The following is a 20,924-nucleotide window of genomic DNA, read 5'->3' as shown; positions in this document are numbered from 1 at the left end:
TAAAAGCAATTTAAATAGCTGTACTGTGGGCCTTGTATCTAGTCCTCTTGACTTGATGTTACTTCATAGCAGGTTTTTAATGACTCCTAAAGAACGGAGCTGATTTTTCTTCTGGCCTATAAAGAAAAACTCAGTCCAAGTCCTTACTATGCCATTGAATAGAGTCTCCAGAGTACAAGCCACCCCAAACATGGCAGAGAAGAGACAGGACTGTAATTCATCACTGTGCAATGCACTGAAAGCCTATTATAGCTGACCTAGAACAGATGGGCTCATCTACTTCAAAGCAAAGCCTTCGTAGCTGCAGTTGCCTAGGAGAGATATCGGCTTCCCTCGAACCAAAGAACTCTGTGGTGGGGTGACCTTGGCTGGCTGCCATGTGCCCAGCAAGCTGTGCTCTCACTCTCCCTCCTCAGCAGGGCAGGGGAAGAAAATAAGATGAAAGGATAAGGAGAGGGACATCACTCATCATTTACTGTCACAAGCAAAACAGACTCAACTTCAGAAAGATTAATTTATTGCTAATTAAAAATATAGTAAGTTAGTGACAAAAAAAAAACAAACAAAAAACCCCAAACCAGAACCACCTTCCTCTCATTCCCTTTCTTCCCAGACTCAACTTCACTCCTTACTTCCTTGCTTTTCTTGCCACCTCCTGCCATCCCTGAGCAGCGCAGGGGGATGGGGAATGAGGGTTGCAGTCAGCCTATGACACTTTGTCTCTGCTGATCCTTCTCCTCATACTCTTCCCCTACGCCAGCATGGGGTCCCACTCTGGGGATACAGTCCTCTATGAATTTTTCCAATGTAGGTTCTTCTCACGGTCTGCAGTTCTTCAAGAACTGCTCCAGTATTGAATCCTTTTCATGGAGTACAGTATGTCAGACACATACTGCTCCAGTGTGGGTCCTCCACAAGCCACAGTTCTTGCCAGAACATCCGCTCCTGTGTGGGCTCCTCTCCATGGGCCTGCAGCTTCTGCCAGGACCCTGCTCCAGTGTGGGTTCTCCATGGGCTGCAGTTTCCTTCAAATCATTTCCACCTGCTCTGGGGTGGATTCCTCAATGGGCTTCAGGGGGGACAACCTGAATTAACATTGTCTCTCCATGGGCTGCAAGGAAATTTCTGTGCCGGCGCCTGCAGCACCTCCTCCCCCTCCTTCTTCACTGACCTGGGTGTCTGCAGGGCTTTCTCTTGCGTTTCCTCACTCCTCTCTCCCAGATGCTGTTGTGCAGCTTTTTTACCCTTTCTTAAATACCTTATCACAGAGACACCACCAGTGTCACCGATGGGCTCAGCTTTGGCCAGCAGTGGGTCTGTCTTAGAGCTGTCTGGAACGGCCTCTGTCGGACATGGGGGCAGCTCCTAGTCTGTTCTCACAGAGACCACCCCTGCAGCCCCCCTGCCACTAAAACCTTGCCATGTAAACCCAACACAGACTCTTACTGTTATTCCAGAGCAATATGCTGCTTCAGGTGTATTCCTTAGAGACATAATGCAATTCTTAGAGTGTAGTGTCATTAAGTGTTTGTCTTTATTATCAATATTTAGGCTACTTTGATGTGTTCCTAAAAGTAGTCACTAAGTTGGACAATGAAGAGTTAAGTATATTTGGAGATGTTTCTTTAGAAACTGTTAATCCTTTCAATTATTGAGTGATATGATTATTGATTAAAACTGAAGATCAAACTCTATTACTGTTTCATTTCTGTGACTTGATTTTTCAAAATTTAATCCTGTTTGTTTTGGAAAAGAGTCTGCAGTGTCTAGATACATATGCAAAATCAATACCATAGCACTCATTTTTCCCTGTTCCCTGTATTGTATTTTAATAAGAACTTGGAGATTTATTGCTGCCCAAAAGGTATTACAGAGAAAAGATTGGGAGGGGTAAGCAACTTTTGTGGTTCTGTTGTGTTGTTGATATTATGCCAGATCTGCTTTTGGCCTACTGTTTTCACTTGTAGCTCTTGTTCAAGTAAAAATTCCTTCCTGCATGTTAGCAAGGCTGCGAGCTAGTTGCTATGGTATTCAGCATTTTTTTTTTTTTTTTAAACCAATCAGCTTGCTTTTGTGATGATTCAGCTCAGGACAAGAAATTGGTCACACAGGCTAGAGCTGTAATCAAAAGAGCAGCTATTGTTGGCTTGAAAAATCTATAGAATTGGGGAGAACAACAGAATTTGAGTTTCGGGAAAATATTTATCGGAGTCTGTGTTTATGATATATATTCTAATGTGTAACTAAATGCTAATAATGGTGGTAATGGCAGTAGTCCCTTTTCAGGATGCTGATTAAAAATTCAATCACTTGACTAATTTCTCTATGTTGTTTTATCACCCCAAAGGCATCAGTAATTTCCTGCTAAAAAATTACTAGGTATTTTTATTTTGATTGTTTTTCGTTGTGCTACTAAATGGTAGTATGTTTCTGCCAGGGTATTATTTGCTAGTAGAAGATTACCAGAATCTGCCACTTGTCTTCTCAATTTTAGTGTTGCTCTTTGGCTAATCAGGAAATTCTGGAAGACTTCTAGATAATGTAGAAGGATTTTAAAGTCATAATGGTGCTGATATGTAGCTGCAGTGATCCAGGCATAAAATAAAGACAGTGTCATTAGAGAGGGATATATTCTGACAGATGAACTATCGAGAAATGGAGGATGGACTTTTGTGGGTCTTCTGCAGGTTTTAAGAAGCTCTTGTCTGCTTGAAGGCAAGGTTGTTCTCCTACCTGCCCTGTCTGCAAATGTGTCAGCAAGACAAATAAAAGACACTGCTTCTTTTATACAAAACAACTTATTTCCAAAGTTATGGCTATACCACAAATAAAACTTTTAAATTTCAAGTTAGAAATTGTGCTTGTAAAAGACAGTGCTACATACTAAAAGGCCATTGAAATCTAGGCAGTGCACCTGATAACAGTAAGTATATGAAAGCTCATATTTGAATTTGGAAATAACTAGATTAAAAAAGTAAAAATTTGCTCTACAAATGTTTTTTGTCTATGTGGTCTGTACAATACAGTGTCACAATCCTTTCCTAGTGGATAGCCGGATCTCCTGAAGAAATCTTTGCTTATTGCTCCCAGAAGTGTCATGAGAGCTTTTGTTTTCTTTCCTAGAGTCTTATGTGGTACCCCTTCTTTTTCTGTATGCAGGTAATAATGTCCCACTGTGAACTAAAATGCTGGCAGTGAATAATGGTATCTCTGCTCTCACTGAGTATGAACAAAACCACCTCTTACTTATCAAGAGTTTGACTAAGAATAGTAACTAAATGATGAAGCTGAATCTTGGAGAGGCTTTAAATGATGCTGGTAGAGACCATGAACTTTTCCACCCCTGTAACAGCTTCATTTCAGTGTTTGAATTCTTCATTGTCACTGGACATCCAGGTAAACCTCAGCGTGCTGCGTACATGGCACCAGAATAGTAAAGTCGTCAGCTGTGATGTTCAGGAAACACAGCTTTCTAAGCACGCGGTACCTGACTTTGCAAGAGATCAGGAGGAAGATGTGCATCAGTTCATGAAACAGGATGAAAAAATCCACCTTTCAAGATGGTACCAAAAAAGAAAAAAGGGATTAGAGCAAAAAAGACTTGCCCCAGCAAACTAAAAGAACAGTAAACCTCTTCCTCACTTACAGTGAGTAGTGAGTCTTAATTTATTGCACTGGGATTCCTGCATCCTAATAAGTGGGACATGGAGTGCTCCCCTTTGACTCTTTAGCTAAACAGACTAAAGTCTTTTTAGGTCAATTATTAATCTTTATTTATGTCAAATCTATGCTTTAAACACATACTCATAGGACAATCTCCCATGTTTTTCAGTGAAATTAAAACCCTAGAAAAATCTGGATGAATCAAGAGATTTTTTTAGTGTTTATGGTTTTGGATAGCCAAATTTTTAATATACGTGGTGTTTCACATTTGTTAGTTGCCCCTGGATGTCTGAGTACATAAAAAACATACATCCAAGAGACAGTTTTTAAGCATGTTTTTTTTTTTACAAATGGCAGTTTACTGATGGTTTATCTTCTGATGTTTTCAGGTGAGCTTTTTATTGCTAGACATGCTTTTTACTGTTTATTAGTGTTGTTTATCTTATTTTAAAGAACTGTATACTGTTGCAAGATATGTACAAATGACCAGCACGTATTATGGCATTATAATTATTAGAGTATGGCAGATAGTTTTGCACTATATTTAATATGGGATATTTTATATTAATTCTTATCTTCATTTTGAAATTTTGTAAATACAGGAGGGAGAGCAAAGAATGAGAGTTGTTCTTCCTGATCATACCTTTCTGGTGGGTTGCATTCAAAATGTATAGAGGGCACTTATGAAAAGTAATGCTAATCTGTAACTATTGCATATATTAAAAATACTGTGGAAATGATTCTGAAGGCGATTATGAAATTGAAATGCTCATAAACACATTGCCAGTATTTAAGTGACAATTAATGTCTTTGATCCTGGTTTTCACTCAATAATGGGAATATAGTGCATTTATTAAGGAATGACAGTTAGAAATGTAAAAGTGGAAAACCTCAACAAATGGCTCCTAGTGAAATGACAGAAATATGACTGTCAGAATTCTCATATAGTTGTCTGCTGCAAATAAGTTCTTAGATGAGGTCTTCCAGGTGTAGCATAGATGATATAGAGATAAATTAATTTATTCTTTATTCAAGCACCACAGTCACTGACCATATAATTTTAAAAGTGTTGAGCATCTGAAATTCTTAAGCCAGAAAGAGGACAAGAATATTCAGGCTCTCGGAAGTATTTTCTGTAGTGGCCCTTGCATTTTAATACTTTTGCAAGAATATCTGTGAAAGATATGTAGTAGTTTTTGGGGTCACATCAAAAGTACATGTATATTCCTATGTGACTTCACTTAGAAATTGCCCTTTGCTAACAGCTGCCCATGTCTTCTTGCCACACAGCTTGTAAATCAAGTCATAAGGGATGGGATTTCATTTAGTAGAGTTCTGCCTTTTTAAGGAACATATAATGTAAGAAGTGGGAAATGTGTTTAAGTTTGGTTGTATAAAGGATACTCTGTGTGCCGATCTGTTGTTCAAAGACATGAGTTGCTACATGTCACTTCATTTACCTGTCACATGTTGTACACACACTGATAGTTCTTCACTGCTTATACCGAATCTTTGCAAATAGTGATACACCCCAGTCCCCTGCTGGTATAAGTATTGTAGCTTTTGGAAATTATAATAGAGATACAATGGTCCACATACCCAGAGGACTTGCCCCATTTCCACCAAGAGAATACTGTGGGCTTGATTCAGATTCACCATTTATTAAAAGTACTGCTTTTAATAGTGCAAATATAAGTAGAAAGATAACTCTCTTAGTACGATTCATGCAGATACACACCTGAGTAACCAACTTGAATGGATTGCTGCTGTCTGGACTACATTCACATAATGGTAAACGCCTTCATAAAAAGGGCTGCTTTCATACAGCACTTTGTCTTTTCTGAATTTCAAAGCTCTGCAAATTTAAATATAAGCATGTGTAAATAAGCATTGAAATCGTCCTGGCATGTATAATGGATATTTTTTCTTTCTCCTATTAGGTACTTGCATGTATTTTTTTCCCAGTGTATTTTCTAGAAAGGAAAGACTTTTGAAGAAAAGTGAAAGATACAAATTAAAATGAAGATTATATTTCTACATGCATCCATGACATTTTTTTCTTTGATGCTATACAGACCTGGGATGAGGGTTGATAGTTTGGACTGGTCTGTTTTGAATAGCATTTTTAATATAGAATGGATTCCTTAACTTCCTCTCTTTATGTTCTGATGACAGAAATAGAGTTTATTTCTCCAAAATAGAGCATTTTATTTGTATGCTTGTGTGATTTTTTTTTTTAATTTTTTTTTTTTTCTTATCACTTTTTCATTTTTCATTAGGAAGATCTTACCTTTAAAAGGGAAAGAGCACCTGTTCTCTAGATCCTGTAGACTGATTTTCTGGGCTCAATTTTAAATTTTATTGACTGAAGCAGTTAATGCTTCTTAAAACTCTGCTTCAACAAGCATTATGTTGAACTGTTGTTGATGGAGGGTAAACTGATTAATCCAAGTTGCATCCCTTCAACAGCTGTACAATGGGATAAACACTAAGGAATTTTCAAGGAACTTAATTATTTCAGTGACTTAGTATCCGCACCTCCCTGGTAATTCTAAAAATAGTACCTATTTCTTTGGGGTTAAGAGTATGAGAGAGGAAACTCTTCTGGGTCTCAGATAATTGCACTGATGGAAGTGAATACAGGAGCTAGAAAGATCTGGGCTGCAGCTTGTGATTTACACTCTTGTAAGTCTGGGAATATCCACTGAGGAAGTATTTTTCTGTTACTGAAAGTGATTGGGAGAACAAGGTGCTTGCTTGCTTACAGGGTCAACAGTTTTGTTCCTGCTTGAAAAATTATCCTTAGGTGAGGAAAGTTTTCACCATTTTTTTGTCTTGAATTTCTTTGTTTTTTAGGGAAAGCTATAAGGAAGCTTGTGCGCAAGGCGACTCTGGTGGCATCTAGAATCCTCAGATTTCCTTGACTGAATCCATCTGGGTTTAGCCCTAAATATAGTAGACAAGCTGCACTGCTTGCACTGATAAATTATATCTTCCAAATGATAGACCAAGGTACAGTCATGTATACTAACCGTTTTTGATCTCATTTGACTCTTTATTCTGTTGCTTTTTGGGTAGTTGTGACGGTACGGTTTGTCCCCATTGTTGTGGACTATCTTTTAATCAGTACCAATTCATTGAAAGAGACTTCTGGCCTGGCTCTGGCATTTGATGTTGCCAGCTCCTTATGAGTCTGCAGCTTGGTGGGAAACAGCCTCTCCTGAGATTTACAAACTTGCCTTCAGTGGCAGGTAGACAGTGGGACTGTTGTAAGCACAACTTTATTTGGTTTTGCTACCCGCAGAAAAGAAAAAAGTGAAAACATAAAAAACAAAACTCCACTTCCTTTTCAACAAATATTGTCATTTTACTTTGTATGCTGAGCAGTCATAAAATGAAAACAGACTGTGTTCTAACAAAGCACAGATTTTGACTATAAAATAACAGCTATATCATCAAAATAAAAAATAGATCAATAAAGTGCTATTCTAAATGATAGTTAATAATTAGGTTTCTTTATATCTGCTTTGGTATCTCAGCTAGCTGTTTGAATGAGCAAGCAATCTCAGTGCCAACTGGCCTGCTTTCTGAGGTCAGAATTTCTCTTTGCTTTTGTTTTAGATGGAAAAATCTTCTGTTTCCTACTTGTGTCTTTTCTGAACTATAGGGAGATAATTTTAATAACACAGAATGCTACCAGTTTCAAGATGGTTTTGGAGTGGTGGTGCTGGTTCACATTTTAAAAGACTTTGGTATCCAACAGAATATATTATTCTGCTTGGATCGTCCACAGCACCTAAAAATTAAGGCTGAGGCAACTTTTTTTTTTTTTTTTTTAATTGTCTTATTTGAGTATGACTTTGGTTGAATATTAATACTATTGCACAGAGGCTATTAAAAATCTGATTTTTACATGGTTTAGATATTGAGTTAAAAGGCTTCAGAGCTGTCTTTTCTTTTGGCCAAATATGGGGGGGAATGCTTCCTGCATATGTCGTCTTGGTTCCTTCATGCTACATGTTGGGCTGTGGCTGTTCACTGCCTCCATCTTCAAATGCTGAACTTTATCTTATTTTGCTGTTGTGTCCAGATACAAAACCTTCCAGTGGCTTCTCCCTAGTGCACAAAGTATTTAGGAGAGCATCTGGAGTCTAGAATGAATGGTTGCAAGCTCAGATTGGATGGCACATTTGGCCCCTTGTGAATGTCCAGATCTTGCTGAGGGAGATCCTATACCAACCATAGTCTAAATTATCAGCTGACCACAATAAAGAAGTCTGTAGGCCGCACAAAATTTGCAAGTTGTATATGGCTTTGAAGTTGCTATGTAACATCTGTTGAATATAATTATTTTAAAATATATGTACTTGCTGAGGGGTTAATGAAAGGTTCCCATAATTCTCATGTTTAATTAGTAAAATACAGCAAATAAGTGAAGAATATGTCTGTCTTTTCAATTGGCAGCAACGGGTCATAGATTTGACACATAGATAATTGATAATTTTCTGTGCGTATCATTAGTGGAACAGGAAGATGGATACATCTTTTTTTGCTAGGTTGTAATACTGTCTGTGATGACATTCAGCTGGCCAGTAGTGGTCTGTGTCAAATGCTGCCCTTCCTTGTCTACTGCCAGTGTTTTGTGATAAGTCTTGTACATCTATCTGTTCAGCATTTGTCAGATCAAAGCTTTTGTGTGACGTAAATTAATTTTCTTTGTACTAGAAAATTATGATGTTATTTAATGGTGGTCTTAGTTGATAAAGTATCATTTATTTACAGTCTTTAGAAAAATTCTGACTGCCAACAAAATAATTTCTGAACAGAAAAGACCCTGAGAGAGGTTCCTTTTACAAGAGAAACAATGGACATCACATTGGAAATATCTGGGAGGTGGAAAAGAAAATTAAAGCCTACCATATGCTTTAGCGTAAGGCTGTGGAGTTTTATGCCTGCTGTGGAAGTGCTGGATGTGGGCAGGCTATCCTCCAACCCCTGATAAAGGAGATGAGAGGATGGCTCAGGCTTTTCTTAACCACACATTGCAGCAAGACTAGGACTGTTGTGGCATAACAGATTTCTGTTAGTATACATAGTACTATAACAGTAGCAAAACGCTGAAGATTGCTTTAAAATCCAACTAATATATATAAGGGATTTAGTAGTCACTAATTACAGAGCAGAAATACTTGAGACCCAGGGACATTTTTATTGTTAAATGAGAAACATGTTTAACGAAATCAAGTACCCAAAAGTCAGGAAAAGTTGGAAATTTGCTCATATTGTTTTTTGTCAGCTGCTTTTGTATTCAGCTGTACAATCACAAGCTAATTTTACTTTATCTTAGTAGTCACTCAATTAATTAATTGAATGTGTAGAAAGGTATCTTGAAAAATAGTCATGGCAAATTAATTTATTCTACCATTGTTTTTGAGAGGTTGACCTGAAAATTTTCCCTTTATTTGAAAGGTCATAATAAATAACTAAAGGTTTTAAATAAAACTCAAGCTGGTCCAATTAGATAATAGCTTGAGTTAGAGCATGTTGATATATAGATCATCTTATGAGCTCCAACTCTTCAGCACTCAGGTCTGAGGATGAATATCATTAGAAACAAGTAGGAATGGATGCAGATTTGAAGTGTTCAGTGGAAGACATCTCTTAAGTTGGTTTTGGAGAGGATTGGTTGTGCTTTTGTAATAAGCATACACTGAGATAGAGAGACCTTACAATGTAAGGAGAGAAAAGTTAATTTGGATTTTCAACTGTTAAAAGGGATTCTATGGAGATAAAGCAGTTATTAATATAGTCTTGGATTTAATACAGAAGGTAAATCTGATCCATTTAGAAAAAGCAGTCCATAGAGTCAGAGGTGTCTGCAACCACTGGGCCTAATGGATTTGCTGCGTTGATGAAATGGTGGAGAGTGGGAAACATGCTGGGAGATAAGGCAGAAAAAGAGGAATAAGCAGATCTTTAAATCTCATTTAAATTCATGGCAAGAGCACGAATTTGGTACAACGGTCGGTTTCCAGATGAGGCTTCAGTTCCTCACACCAATGGGCAGGCGACAGGATTGTTGTTATTCTGCCCCGTTTTGTACGAGGAGTGAATATAATAGTGTTGCAGAGTGTTTGCTTTTGTAGTGGTTCATTATATCTCAGTGCATTCTCATCTAAAAACACAACATACGTGGTTAGCAGCTCAAGTGATGGTTCTTCAGCAGCAGCATACTGATATGAACTTTTATGTACACTCAGCACTGTAACATCATTGAACACTTGCTCACTGTGCCGCTATTTAATGCTGCTCTAGCCGCTTCTGACAAGTTGATGTACTGGCACATCAGGATCCCGTATTGGTACATCATAGGGAGACAGGATGATCAGAAACCATGTTTCCTCACAAGGCAGTGGTTATAAATACGCTTCAGGAGGACATCACTTCTTAGCCTTCTCGCTCATTCAAAAGATATTTTCACTTTTCTGTATTACAAAGATGGTGCTAACTCGAGCAGTCTCATACTGCATAATCAAGGATTCCAAAAACCTGATCTGCTGTCATGTGTATTTGCTTATGCAGTACTATGTTTTTTGTCATTAAAATATACAAGTTTAATAACTTAACAAACTTGTGTTTCTGGCAACTTACTTATGCACTCTTCTTTTGATATAAAACTTAAAAGTGAACTATTTGGAATTTCCTCGGGAAAATAGATAATTCTGACCTTTGAAGAAAACATAGAAAAGCTTATATGCAATATAGTATTAGTTACTTCCTTTTAGTATTTTCTTCTTTTCTGTTTGGGTTTTATTTTTTCACCTATTTGTGTAATGAAGCCATTAGTGAGATTACATTGGGGTAGCAATTAATAAAAATTAGTTTAAATATTAGCTTAAAAAAAGGTTCTCTGTCAGTTAATGGGAGAAGTCATGGTTAAAGAGTTAACATAATGACTAGGTAGCACGTTTGCTTTTCAAAGTTTTAAATATTGTGTGAGCAAAAATTAAAATTGGCAATCACTTTCAATAGCTGATGTTGTACCCTTTATATATTTAGAAATTTAAACAGTTAGGCTGATTTCTGTCTTCAGAAGTTGTATAGAGTCGGCATGTTCTTGTATAGCATCAGACTAAAATCTGACAATGTAAGCAGCTGATGCTGTTTTATTTAGTAGTTATTTTTAAGCCCTCTTTATAACTACACTGTACAAGTTTTTGTTATCTGGTTTTTGTCACTATAATTTAGAGAGCTTGCTTTAATAATCTTAGTAGTTAATATATTGTTGCTCATTTGCTTTGCGATGGGGACGTATTTCTTTTCTGATTGATACAATGATTCAGATTAAAACATGTGGTCAATAAACATGTAATACAGTAAATATGATGGAATGAACAAACATCAAAAGTGAAAACAGAACAAAAACACCCCCAGAAGACCTCTCCCAACCTAAAAATGAGCAAACTTCTGATTGACTTCTCACCGTTTCCTAAATAAAATCAATGCACACACACAATGTAGTGTATCCTTTTACCAGACCTAAAAAGGGTCTGATTCTGGAAATGGATGCTCAGCTGTCACTGAGCAGTACTTTCTAATGCTATCAGAATATTCTGCTAATCGGGGAAAAAACCCAAACCCTAACAGGCCTTAAGGGTTATTGAAGGACACCTGCATTCTTTCTGTTAGATTTAATCAGGGATTTAAAATACATTTCTCCAGGTTTTACCCATTAAACTTTATGAATGATAAATTTGAAAACAAGCATTCTGTGTATAAGGTAAATACTTTTGATACCAGATTGCTTAGTAGAAAGGCAGCCTTTGGCATGTATATTGTATGTATTTTTCCCTGTTGCTTCCTAGCATTTTCACTGAACCTACATCATAAATAAATGACTGTGTAATCCCACAATATCTACTTATTGTTTATTTTTAATGTGTGTTTTAAATAATTTTCATGCTCCTTCTGCTGTGGTAAAAGTAAAATTAGGATGCTGTCATGCTACTCAGTAAAAACTAGGGGCCCTAGGTGCACTGGATTACAAATTGATGGAGTTAATTCACATTGTTTTATAGAGCAATTAATTACAATTTAAGCATAAACCTGTTAACAAAAACTTGCCTTTTAATTAAACAGTGACAGAAGGCCCAGGTTAAATGGTGAGTCATTTTCTGCTAAGTCTTCAAGCCATAGGACAGTCTATGGTGTTGGTGGGTTTTTTAGGTTGGGTTTTTTTTTTTTTTTTTTTTTTTTTTGTTTTGTTTTGTTTTTTTTCATTCACATGGGCCCTTGTTTTTCTATTGGCATTAGCACAGTCCCCTGACAGTCACAGCTCCTGTGGCACAGCAGCTGGGGCTCCTTGCAGCATCCCCTACCGATTTATTTATGATACAGCTTTGGCACCAGTATTGCCTGAAACCACACTGTTCATGGGACACTCTCATTGAAGTCAAGCTGTTATAACACCTGGTGTCAGCATGTGGAAGAAAAGAAAAAGAAAACAAAAACTGGGGGTGTGGTGAAATTAGGTGGTTATCGGGGTGCTGAGCATGGTGTCTGCTTGCTGCTTTGTTCTGCTGCAGTTGCAGCAGAGGGGAGGCTCAATGTGGTTATGGATGTCTCTCGAGTATTCCAAATCTGTATATTTATTTCTTATCTGTTGTTTAATTCTTAATCATTTGTAATAAAATATTCAGCTATCTAGTCCATGGAATAACACTTAGCTTATCTGTTTTCCCTACAACAAAAAACTAAACCAACCCAAAACCTCCTCATCTGCAGGTATTACAGTTGCCTTGCTTACTGAATTTTTTAGCAGTTAGTTCCATTTGTTTCCTGTTGATATGACCAGTAATATATCAGAATTTAATCCAGTTTGTAAATAACCATTTTATAAACAAATGTGTTATCTAGGAAAATGAGCATAATTTTTAATAACTTGGGAAACTGATATGTTGTTAAATGCTTTTATCAAAACTTTTATAGGCATGAACCTCTTAAGGAAACAGATATAAGGCAGGGAAAGAAAAGACTGCTGTAGAGACTTAGTTTGATTAAAATGTTTTGGTAAGGAATCCTTAATTATTTTCAAGAAAGACACAGAGGGGTCTTTTCTCCTGTGCTGATAAGAAACTGGGAAGTTTTCATATTGCATTCAAATGTGTGATGTGAAATGAATTAGTTATTAGCTGTATCTCCTTGGGGCATATGCACTATAAATAGCTTTTCCAAGTCTATTTCTTTATTCTGTTCTGCACGGTATTGTCAAATTGCAGACCAGAGTAAAAATGTCTCCAATCAGTTGTGCTCTGAAGCAATTCATGTGATACAGATTTGGTTTTTGCAGACCAAGGTTTATTTTTATGGTACACAAGCAAATGGAGGACTCCTTGGTTCACTGACCCCTAATTTTTCAGAGTCCCGGGGAAAACCAAAACACCTGTTGTTTCTATCATCTGTGATTGTTGTCAGCAACAAGAAGAAAGGGGAATCTAGGTTTAATTGTTGAATAGGATTTACAATACTATCTGTAAGGCTAGGAAAAGGCCTTACTGTGAAGCCAGGTATCAGCTGTACTGGCTTTATGTTTTGTCATAATAGCAAATATAAGTGAACTGGGGCCATAAATTAGTTTACAGCTATGGACTTTGAAAAGGGGTCTGATTATAAACCCAGAAGACCATGGTATCTTCTGTGGTACATGAACGCTGGCAAGACAGCTGTGCTCGCTGTTAACACTTACCGTGCCCTTACACTAGTGATCCCTGCTGCCCAACATAGCTCCAGAAAGACATCCTTTGTTTGCAGTCACCAGAATCTGAGGGTGTTAAAATTGCCAGTAGCTTCATTCTCTACCTATTCAGTTCAAAAGTCTTACAAATGTAGAATTATACCCTATGTATTACTCTTTCACTGTTCCAAACAGGATATGAACTTCAGACTCTTGGAGAAGTGATCACCCTAAGGAATCTACATCTTCATGCTGATGTTTATAAAAGCTATAGCTACTTTCCCAATGTTGAAAATAACAGTTTGAACAAGAATGCCCATCACCACATTTTGAACATTTTCTTGATTTTTTAGGTCTTCCAGGACTGTTAATAGCTGTGATAGGTAGTGTACAGACTACAGCAGTGAAGGATATTGTGGCAAGCTCCCACCCAGCCAGGTCCCTGCCATTGCAGCCTGGCTGCTCGTATTGCCCTTCAAGAGTTGTGAACATCTGGTGTAGAATCTCAATGTGTAAGATGGTAGCAGCAGCCTTCTTGCCTTCTCAGTTGGGTAGCAGCAACCCTCACACGACGTGAAGTGTGGTGAGGGCAGTCTGTGAGTCAATTGTGTTAGGAGGATGGGAGACTGCAAGGAGACATCAGCTTCTGCCCTGTGACTTCCAGGATTGCAGAGTCCTGGATAATCTATTGCTTTTCTATCCTCTTTGGTGCAGACACAGTTAATGGATCTATACCAGTTGTCTAAACCTCAGAGTATGGGAATGCCTGTTCTCAAGTACCACATGGCCTGTAGAGGTTTCTAAAAAAAATTGGTGCTGCTTCTGTTTTGAAACACAAGATCCCCAAGTGCTTAAATATGCAAGTCAAACCTGCCTTAGCTTAAAGTCACAAAATTCCAACAATTCTAGTTGAGGTGGACTTAAGCACTCCAGCTGAATCTGTGGAGGTTCCTGAGCTGTAGATATGTTCAGGTTCTTAGCAAATTCCCTGAGCTTGTACTGAGCTCTGCGTGGATCTGCCTTGTGAGTGTCTGCCTTGTTTGGTAATGCTGTAGAAGAGGGGGAGAAAATGGTAGGAGGAGGGAGGGCCTTTTTCTGCGCCTAACTCATGTTGAGGCAACTTGGGAATTGGGAGAATTTGGTTTCAGACTTAGCCCAGGGGAATTTGAAGGTACTGGTTCCAGTTCTGCTTTCTACCAGGTGGGAGGCAAAGCTGGATTGGGACCCTTAGCATCCCTGCTGTCACCTGAGTCACCACACTGGGTAGTGATGGACAATCTGCCAACAGGGTCTGTGATACCACCACAGCAGGCTCTAAGCGTATCCTGTACCAAACTCTCCTCCAACCATTCAACACCAATTTTACTGTCATTTGTCCTGCCCTGTGTCCCTGGTCTCACTGGAGTGTGGCACTCTGTGGCATCGCAATATTTCTTTCTGCATCTTGAGGTTCAAATTACTGCCAGGCATCCAGGACCCAAGAACTGAGAGTCAGGGAGAGAATAACAAAGGTGAAGGCTGGCCCTTGAGTAATTAGCAGCAGTGTGGGGAGGTAAGCAAGTGTGCTTAGCTACTGCTGTCATTACATTAATGAGCAACACACTTGTTCACTTGGTTGCATCAATAAAATGTCATAAGAGAAAAAGCTATATTGCTTTACAGTGGCTGCAAATCTTCTACAGAAGTGAAAAATAATAAGTACAAGTTTAAAATATATTAAATATTTTCATGTATTATGGCATATTTTAACTTGCTTGAGTGATCTTGCATGTTGCCTTGGAGGGATAGATCATAAATACAATTATTATTATCTTTTATGCCAAAATGACATTGACATTGGTTGAGATTCTCATACTAACTGAATAGCATAGCTCCAGTGAAGGAAAAGGACAGATTTGGTACCTTCTGTTTAAGTTGTCAAGGTTGGCTGAATTCTCAGTTAATTTAAAATCCTGCTTTATGGCCTCTATTACACAGGTTTCTGCCCCCTCCTTGAAATCTCTCTTCTGGAGTGACAGAATGTAACCATAAATGTTGTCGCTTTTTGTTGATTTTTTTTTTTCTGCTTTATTGTATGTGGTTTTAGTTTTGTTCTTTTTAAAGTAACAATCTGTGCTGCTTCATAGGCTTGTAGGGAGGTCTTTCTACTTCTTTTTACTTGTAATTTAAGTCTTTAGCACTGGATGAAAAAACAGACAATTCAATTTTAAAATGCAAACAATCCTCATTTCCTGTGTCTGGCAAACTTTCCCTTTTATCCCTCAGCCAACTTCTATCCAGTCCACTGGTTCTCCTCCTCTGTGTCATGCTTGCTAACTTTTGCAGATTAATTTTTTATGAGAGATACTATTAAAATGACTTTGGAGATTCACATAAATTATCTCTGCAGCTTTCGCTTGCTCTTTGTTGTTGTGAAGACTTTACTAATATTTCTTCAATGCAGCCTGTATTCTCTAAATCAGTATCGAGTGTTTTTTTTTTTTTTTAAATTTGTGCATTAAATAATTTCAATTTCATTTTTTTTAATGAAGTAAAATATTAAGTATGTTATGTAAAATTTAATCGTTGAGGAAGGGAAGCAGAGAAAGTGTGTTAGTTTTGCTTTGTTGTTTACACAGCTACTAAATCTTCATGAAAAATTCAGCTGAGCCTTGCCTGCCAGGAGCAGCCCTGGTACCTTCTGTGCTGTTGAGGTGCCTTTCTGAGATGCATTTCTTTTTCTTTGTTACCTCAAAGTATGGGGAAGCAGTTTCTGCTGCCCTTCGTTAGCAGAAAACTGTGAAATGAGGCTTTGCTGTTTCCCTGACTCTTCAGTTTGTTCCCACCAGAAGAGGAGAGTAGATGGAACCTCCCTTTGCACTGTTAGATATCTGTATTTGAGCATGAGAGTCTGAGCAGGAATTTATACTTATATGGGAGGAAATTATGAAAGGAGTGGTTGTGTTTGGTACATGTTTCATTCTTCAAAGTCTGCAGGAAAACACCATTTATTTCCAGTGCCCCAGTGTTTTGCCATAAATTACTAGAGCAGAGAATTCATGTAATCCAGGTTCTAAAGCTGATCAAAACTGCAAGACTGGAAAGTGCAGCCCCTGTGGTACTGGAAAACATGAAGAAGAGGCAGACCAGTAAACAGCCTGCTCAGTCCTAAACTTGTAAAAGATGAACTGCTGTGGTCTCTGAGTCAAGTTTTACATTTGAGACCATAATGATGAGTGTCCTTTCCATTTTGAAGAGTTGGTGAAAATGGTAAGTTTTATGTATTTCTATATTTATATTGTGCAGAGCTGTGTCTACAAACCTAAGTTGTGACTTAGCTATCTATTTTGTTCTGCAAAACCACATATTTTAATATCTAAAAGTCTTCTATAAGGTGGAGCTTCCTATATTATTTTAATGTTTATTTCTTTTCTAGTAAAATCTTAGACAGTTTTATTATTGTGAATGAATCGATTCTGCTTCATTTCAAGTTCATTTTAAGGGACTAGGTCTTATGTTTGGGAGAGCTAATTTAGGGCCAGATTCGCCATGTGAGTTTTTGTCATTTAAGAACCTTGTAATTTACTTGAAGTTCACTTCTGAGCTACCAAACTGAACCTCTGTTACTTTTCTAATGTAGGTCAAAAGCATTGTAGTTTATTTAAGGATTTTCCAACGTTTATGATTGGTAGGTAGTGCATGTATAGGTATGAAGGTTAATTAAATCAAGAGGTGAAGTTTGTAGAACAGGGAATGCTTCATTAAGCCCTGTGTGAAGTAACATGTACAATCTGTTCACAATACCCCAAGTGCCATTCACTGAGACGGTGTAATTACAGCTTACACACAGTTTCATTAGTTTGTGTTTCTTCTACTGTGGTTGACATGTATGTTGTCTTCAGTGAAACCCTGGAATAGAGGAGGGACGGCTCGCTGGTGGGCATCTGAGCATACTGACATTCAGCAAATCATTTTTCCTTTGGGTTCTAAAATGTCTTATCCCAGATGTAATTAAGCTTGTAATTCATCAACTGGCACATTTTTTTTTTCCTCAAATTCCAGAACTAGCTGAGGACTTGTGAAATGGCTCTTGTACAATTTTTTTTTTTTTTTCTTTAAACAGATGGGAAACAATAATGATCTTTCCCTACTGCTAGTAATTAATTTTTTATTTGGATTGTTTTTTATTTAAAGTTCATTCATTTTTATTTCTGGGCAGGATATTATGACAACCTAAAGATGCAATCTTTAAGTCACATAGCTCTTTAATGTTTATGGTGTTTAAGCAACTATAAAAATCTAGGTGGCTGTGAAGATATGGGGACTTCAGTGAAAATTTAGTATAGATTCCCAAGACTTTCTTTAAATAACAACTTCTGCTACCATGAACTGTGAATGCACTTAGACAGAAGTGTTATCACCAGTCCAGGCAAATTTGCATCTCTTTTGGTATGCATTTAGTTGATTCCTGGAGAAGGACTGTTAAAGTTCCAGTTATGATCTCTAAAAGTCAGAGACTAGATGCATACATAAAAATCCTGGAAAGTTATGTGAATATACTTAATATTACCCTTGTGATAAAAGTCCCATGGGCCTATTCAGGTGAGAGACATGAAAAATTGAGGAAGTACTTGAAGGCACAGGTCTGTAGACAGAAACGCAGTATTAATGAGTGTAATAAAGAGACTAGTGAGGAGGCATGAATGATGAGCTTTATTGCAAATCTATCTGGACATTATTTATATTAAAAAACGTGCATAAATGTTCTTGTGCAAAGTTGCTATACTAATGTAAGAAGAGAATATAGCTGGGATGTGACAGAGCTAGCAGTAAAACTGACCTTCCCATGTCCTCTTGTTGTCCTATTAATATCTTTAAATATCTTTAAAAGGTTTATGTTTAGAACTACTAAATTAAGTGAATATGTGTTATATCTATGCCGTGTGGTATCCCAGCTCTACCAAACAATGGCAGGTACCAGAGTGGTAGTGACCTTCTGCCATCAGTTCTCTGGCTGTGGTCTGAAAATACTTAAAAGCTTAGGACCTGCTCCAGGACTCTTTTACCCTTTGTTACCTACTGTGTTTTTTGGTATCTAATAAAGTAATATTAAAATATTTCACAGAAACTGCCTGCCTGATTTTTCTTATGCCAGGAATTACAGTGTTTTGTTTTGAGATGATGTCCTAAATTAGTATCTGTTCTGTTTGGGTTTTTGATAGATTGTATGCATCTCCTGACTTTAGTGGGTTCTAGTATTATATAATACAGTTAATGTGAGACCATTCCACAGGAAAAAATGACAATAAAATAGCAATAAACCATGTGTGAAATTATACATGGACTTAAGTTAGATCTTACCAGTATATAAAAGATTGCACAGACCTAGCATGATGTAACTTCAGAAACCACTGTCTGCCGAAACCATCCTAAATCATCTGATAGAGTTTCAGGAGTAGCATGTTTTGGCACAGAACTTCCAACCTTTGCATACATAAGGAAGAATTATAGGAAAGCAGACAAGGCAATAGGGGAACTAAAATATCATTCATTTGCACTATATAATGCCACAAATGGGTCTCAGCACTGCAGCAAAGCACAGACTGGGTGGCAGGCAGACTGTGAGGAGGAAAAACTAGCCTGACAGCTCTGGATTTAGGCATGGTGCTTTGTGAATTTATGCACTGGGAGATGGTTGACTATTAGCTTTAGGATGACGCATCGGAGCTTTTGGCCTTTGAAGTAAAGGACCGCATTGAATTGCGGCTGTCTTTTAGTTGGGTCAGTACAATATATATCATGACTAAGAGCAGTTAGTCGTGTCTTCTCAAAATAAAAGGCCTTGTGTTATACATTCACTTCAGTGTCACAAGAGTGTATGATGCCTTATAGGTGATTAAAATGAACATGCCACTAGAATCTTGTGACAGACAGTGCACAGCAAGAGGTGACAAAAAAAAGGCAGAGAAGTATAGGAAACAGGGGGGTTACAGTGGCAAAAGCTCACGAAAATGCTTTCATATACCAGTAAAAGCTTTCACTTATGCCTCACATATGTTTCCTCACTGCATGTTGCCTGTGGGTCTTGCTGGTTATTTGATTTTTGGTTTTGTTAGCATATTCTAGTCATAGTCTTTGGTCCTGATATTGTTTCCCTTGAAGTCCCTGGAAGGAACTCCTAGTGATTTAAACAGTGTTGGATCAATCTCAGCAAGCAAAGACTGTTGGGATGTGGTAATGAAGAAGCTGGCACTTTAAACTTCTTTTAAAAGGAAGGGTTTTGTTAGAATGCATAATGAAACACCCTGTAATTCTTGTTTTTCATGTAGTAGGTGTAATATTATGTAAAAAAAATGATGCATGCTTCATCATAACCACCCAAATATGAAGTGGAAAGGTTTGCTGTTCTTCCCCTCTTAGCATCCCACTTAGCTCTAATTGTGTCATTTGTCCAGAAAAATGTTTTAATTTTCACAATCTTGGGATGATTGTTGTGAGGACAAGGAATTGTTTGGCATTTGTGTGTTTTGTTGTTGTTGTTTTGTTTGTGGGGCTTTTGGGTGTGGTTTTTGTTTTGTTTTGTTTTGTTCTGTTTTTTTTCCCCCTGTTGTCTTTCTGTTCCAGTTAGTAAACTTTTGTCATAATTAGTGCTAACCATGGATAAGTGCATAAGCCATACACCTTGCCTGAACTCTATCGATTGCCATCTGTCAGTGATATTTTGTATTAGATTTCTAAATACGTAGTGTAGAACACTGTTAATATTGGCTTTAAATATGATTTTTATTTAATTAATGAGATTTTCCTTACCCTTGTATCATAAGAAAATTTCAAATTGCTATGTTTGCACAAATCATTGCTTTATCATGTCTTTAATGTTATGCTTCCAATATTATGCCTCTTGTTTTTGTCCCATCTATTCTCTTTTAGCCTCCTTCTGTTTCTGCCATATCCTTTTCAGCAGTATTATAATTTCTTCTGAGTTTACATATAATGCTTCTTAATTCTGAAGGGATCCCATTGGCTTGATGTGAATTTCAATTTTTTTAAAAGTTGAAAATCCTTTAGACTAATGTGGTCTGCCTTGACAGAACACATTCTCAAATGCATGGGGCAAACAGGTTCCATGTACGTTACATCCTGTAAAGCTTGGAGGGAGGACCAGACTTCTTTGACATTTGTGTCTGAGTAGCAAATGGTAGAGTCTGCCTTGTAACATGTATATTTGTGTTTTCGACTTTACATGAAGGAAAACCACTGAAGTGGAAGAAAACTATTTCCCTTTCTATGAAGATCCCATTATTTTCTGTTAAGTGGATTTGAGGGAGATACTTCTTAACTATTCAGATATGTAACTATGCAGGCAGATAACTCATGACAGCTGCAGAAATATCTGACCCTCTTTAAAATATTTTTTAAGCACCATTTCTTTGTGTCTTTTTGACCCATGTTGAGATCCTTCAAAAAATAATTCACTACTGATTTTGTTGATGGTATATACCTAAGAAGCACCAAACAATATAAAAACATTCAGTGTATCAAATGGAAA

At 37.4% G+C, this 20,924-nt stretch overlaps 1 protein-coding gene across 10 annotated transcripts in view; it reads left to right on the top strand.

Moving 5' to 3' along the window:
• The window catches only part of PPP2R2C (protein phosphatase 2 regulatory subunit Bgamma), a 205,490-nt gene that overhangs the window by 106,703 nt on the left and 77,863 nt on the right, over positions 1-20,924 (top strand). For 3 of the 10 annotated variants that reach the window (XM_032984480.2, XM_032984481.2, XM_032984479.2), the window contains exon 2: positions 6,520-6,675. The exons of the other annotated variants lie outside the window; for them this stretch is intronic. In XM_032984480.2, the coding sequence (XP_032840371.1) occupies positions 6,663-6,675 (13 nt within the window). In that variant the 5' untranslated portion in view covers positions 6,520-6,662. The remainder of the gene's footprint in view (positions 1-6,519; positions 6,676-20,924) is intronic. 10 annotated transcript variants of the gene reach the window in all.

The sequence above is a fragment of the Tyto alba genome, unplaced genomic scaffold (assembly GCF_018691265.1).
Source record: "Tyto alba isolate M040663 unplaced genomic scaffold, T.alba_DEE_v4.0 Super-Scaffold_6, whole genome shotgun sequence".
In the NCBI taxonomy this organism is placed as follows: Eukaryota; Metazoa; Chordata; class Aves; order Strigiformes; family Tytonidae; genus Tyto; species Tyto alba.
This window is presented reverse-complemented; position numbering and strand designations above follow the sequence as displayed.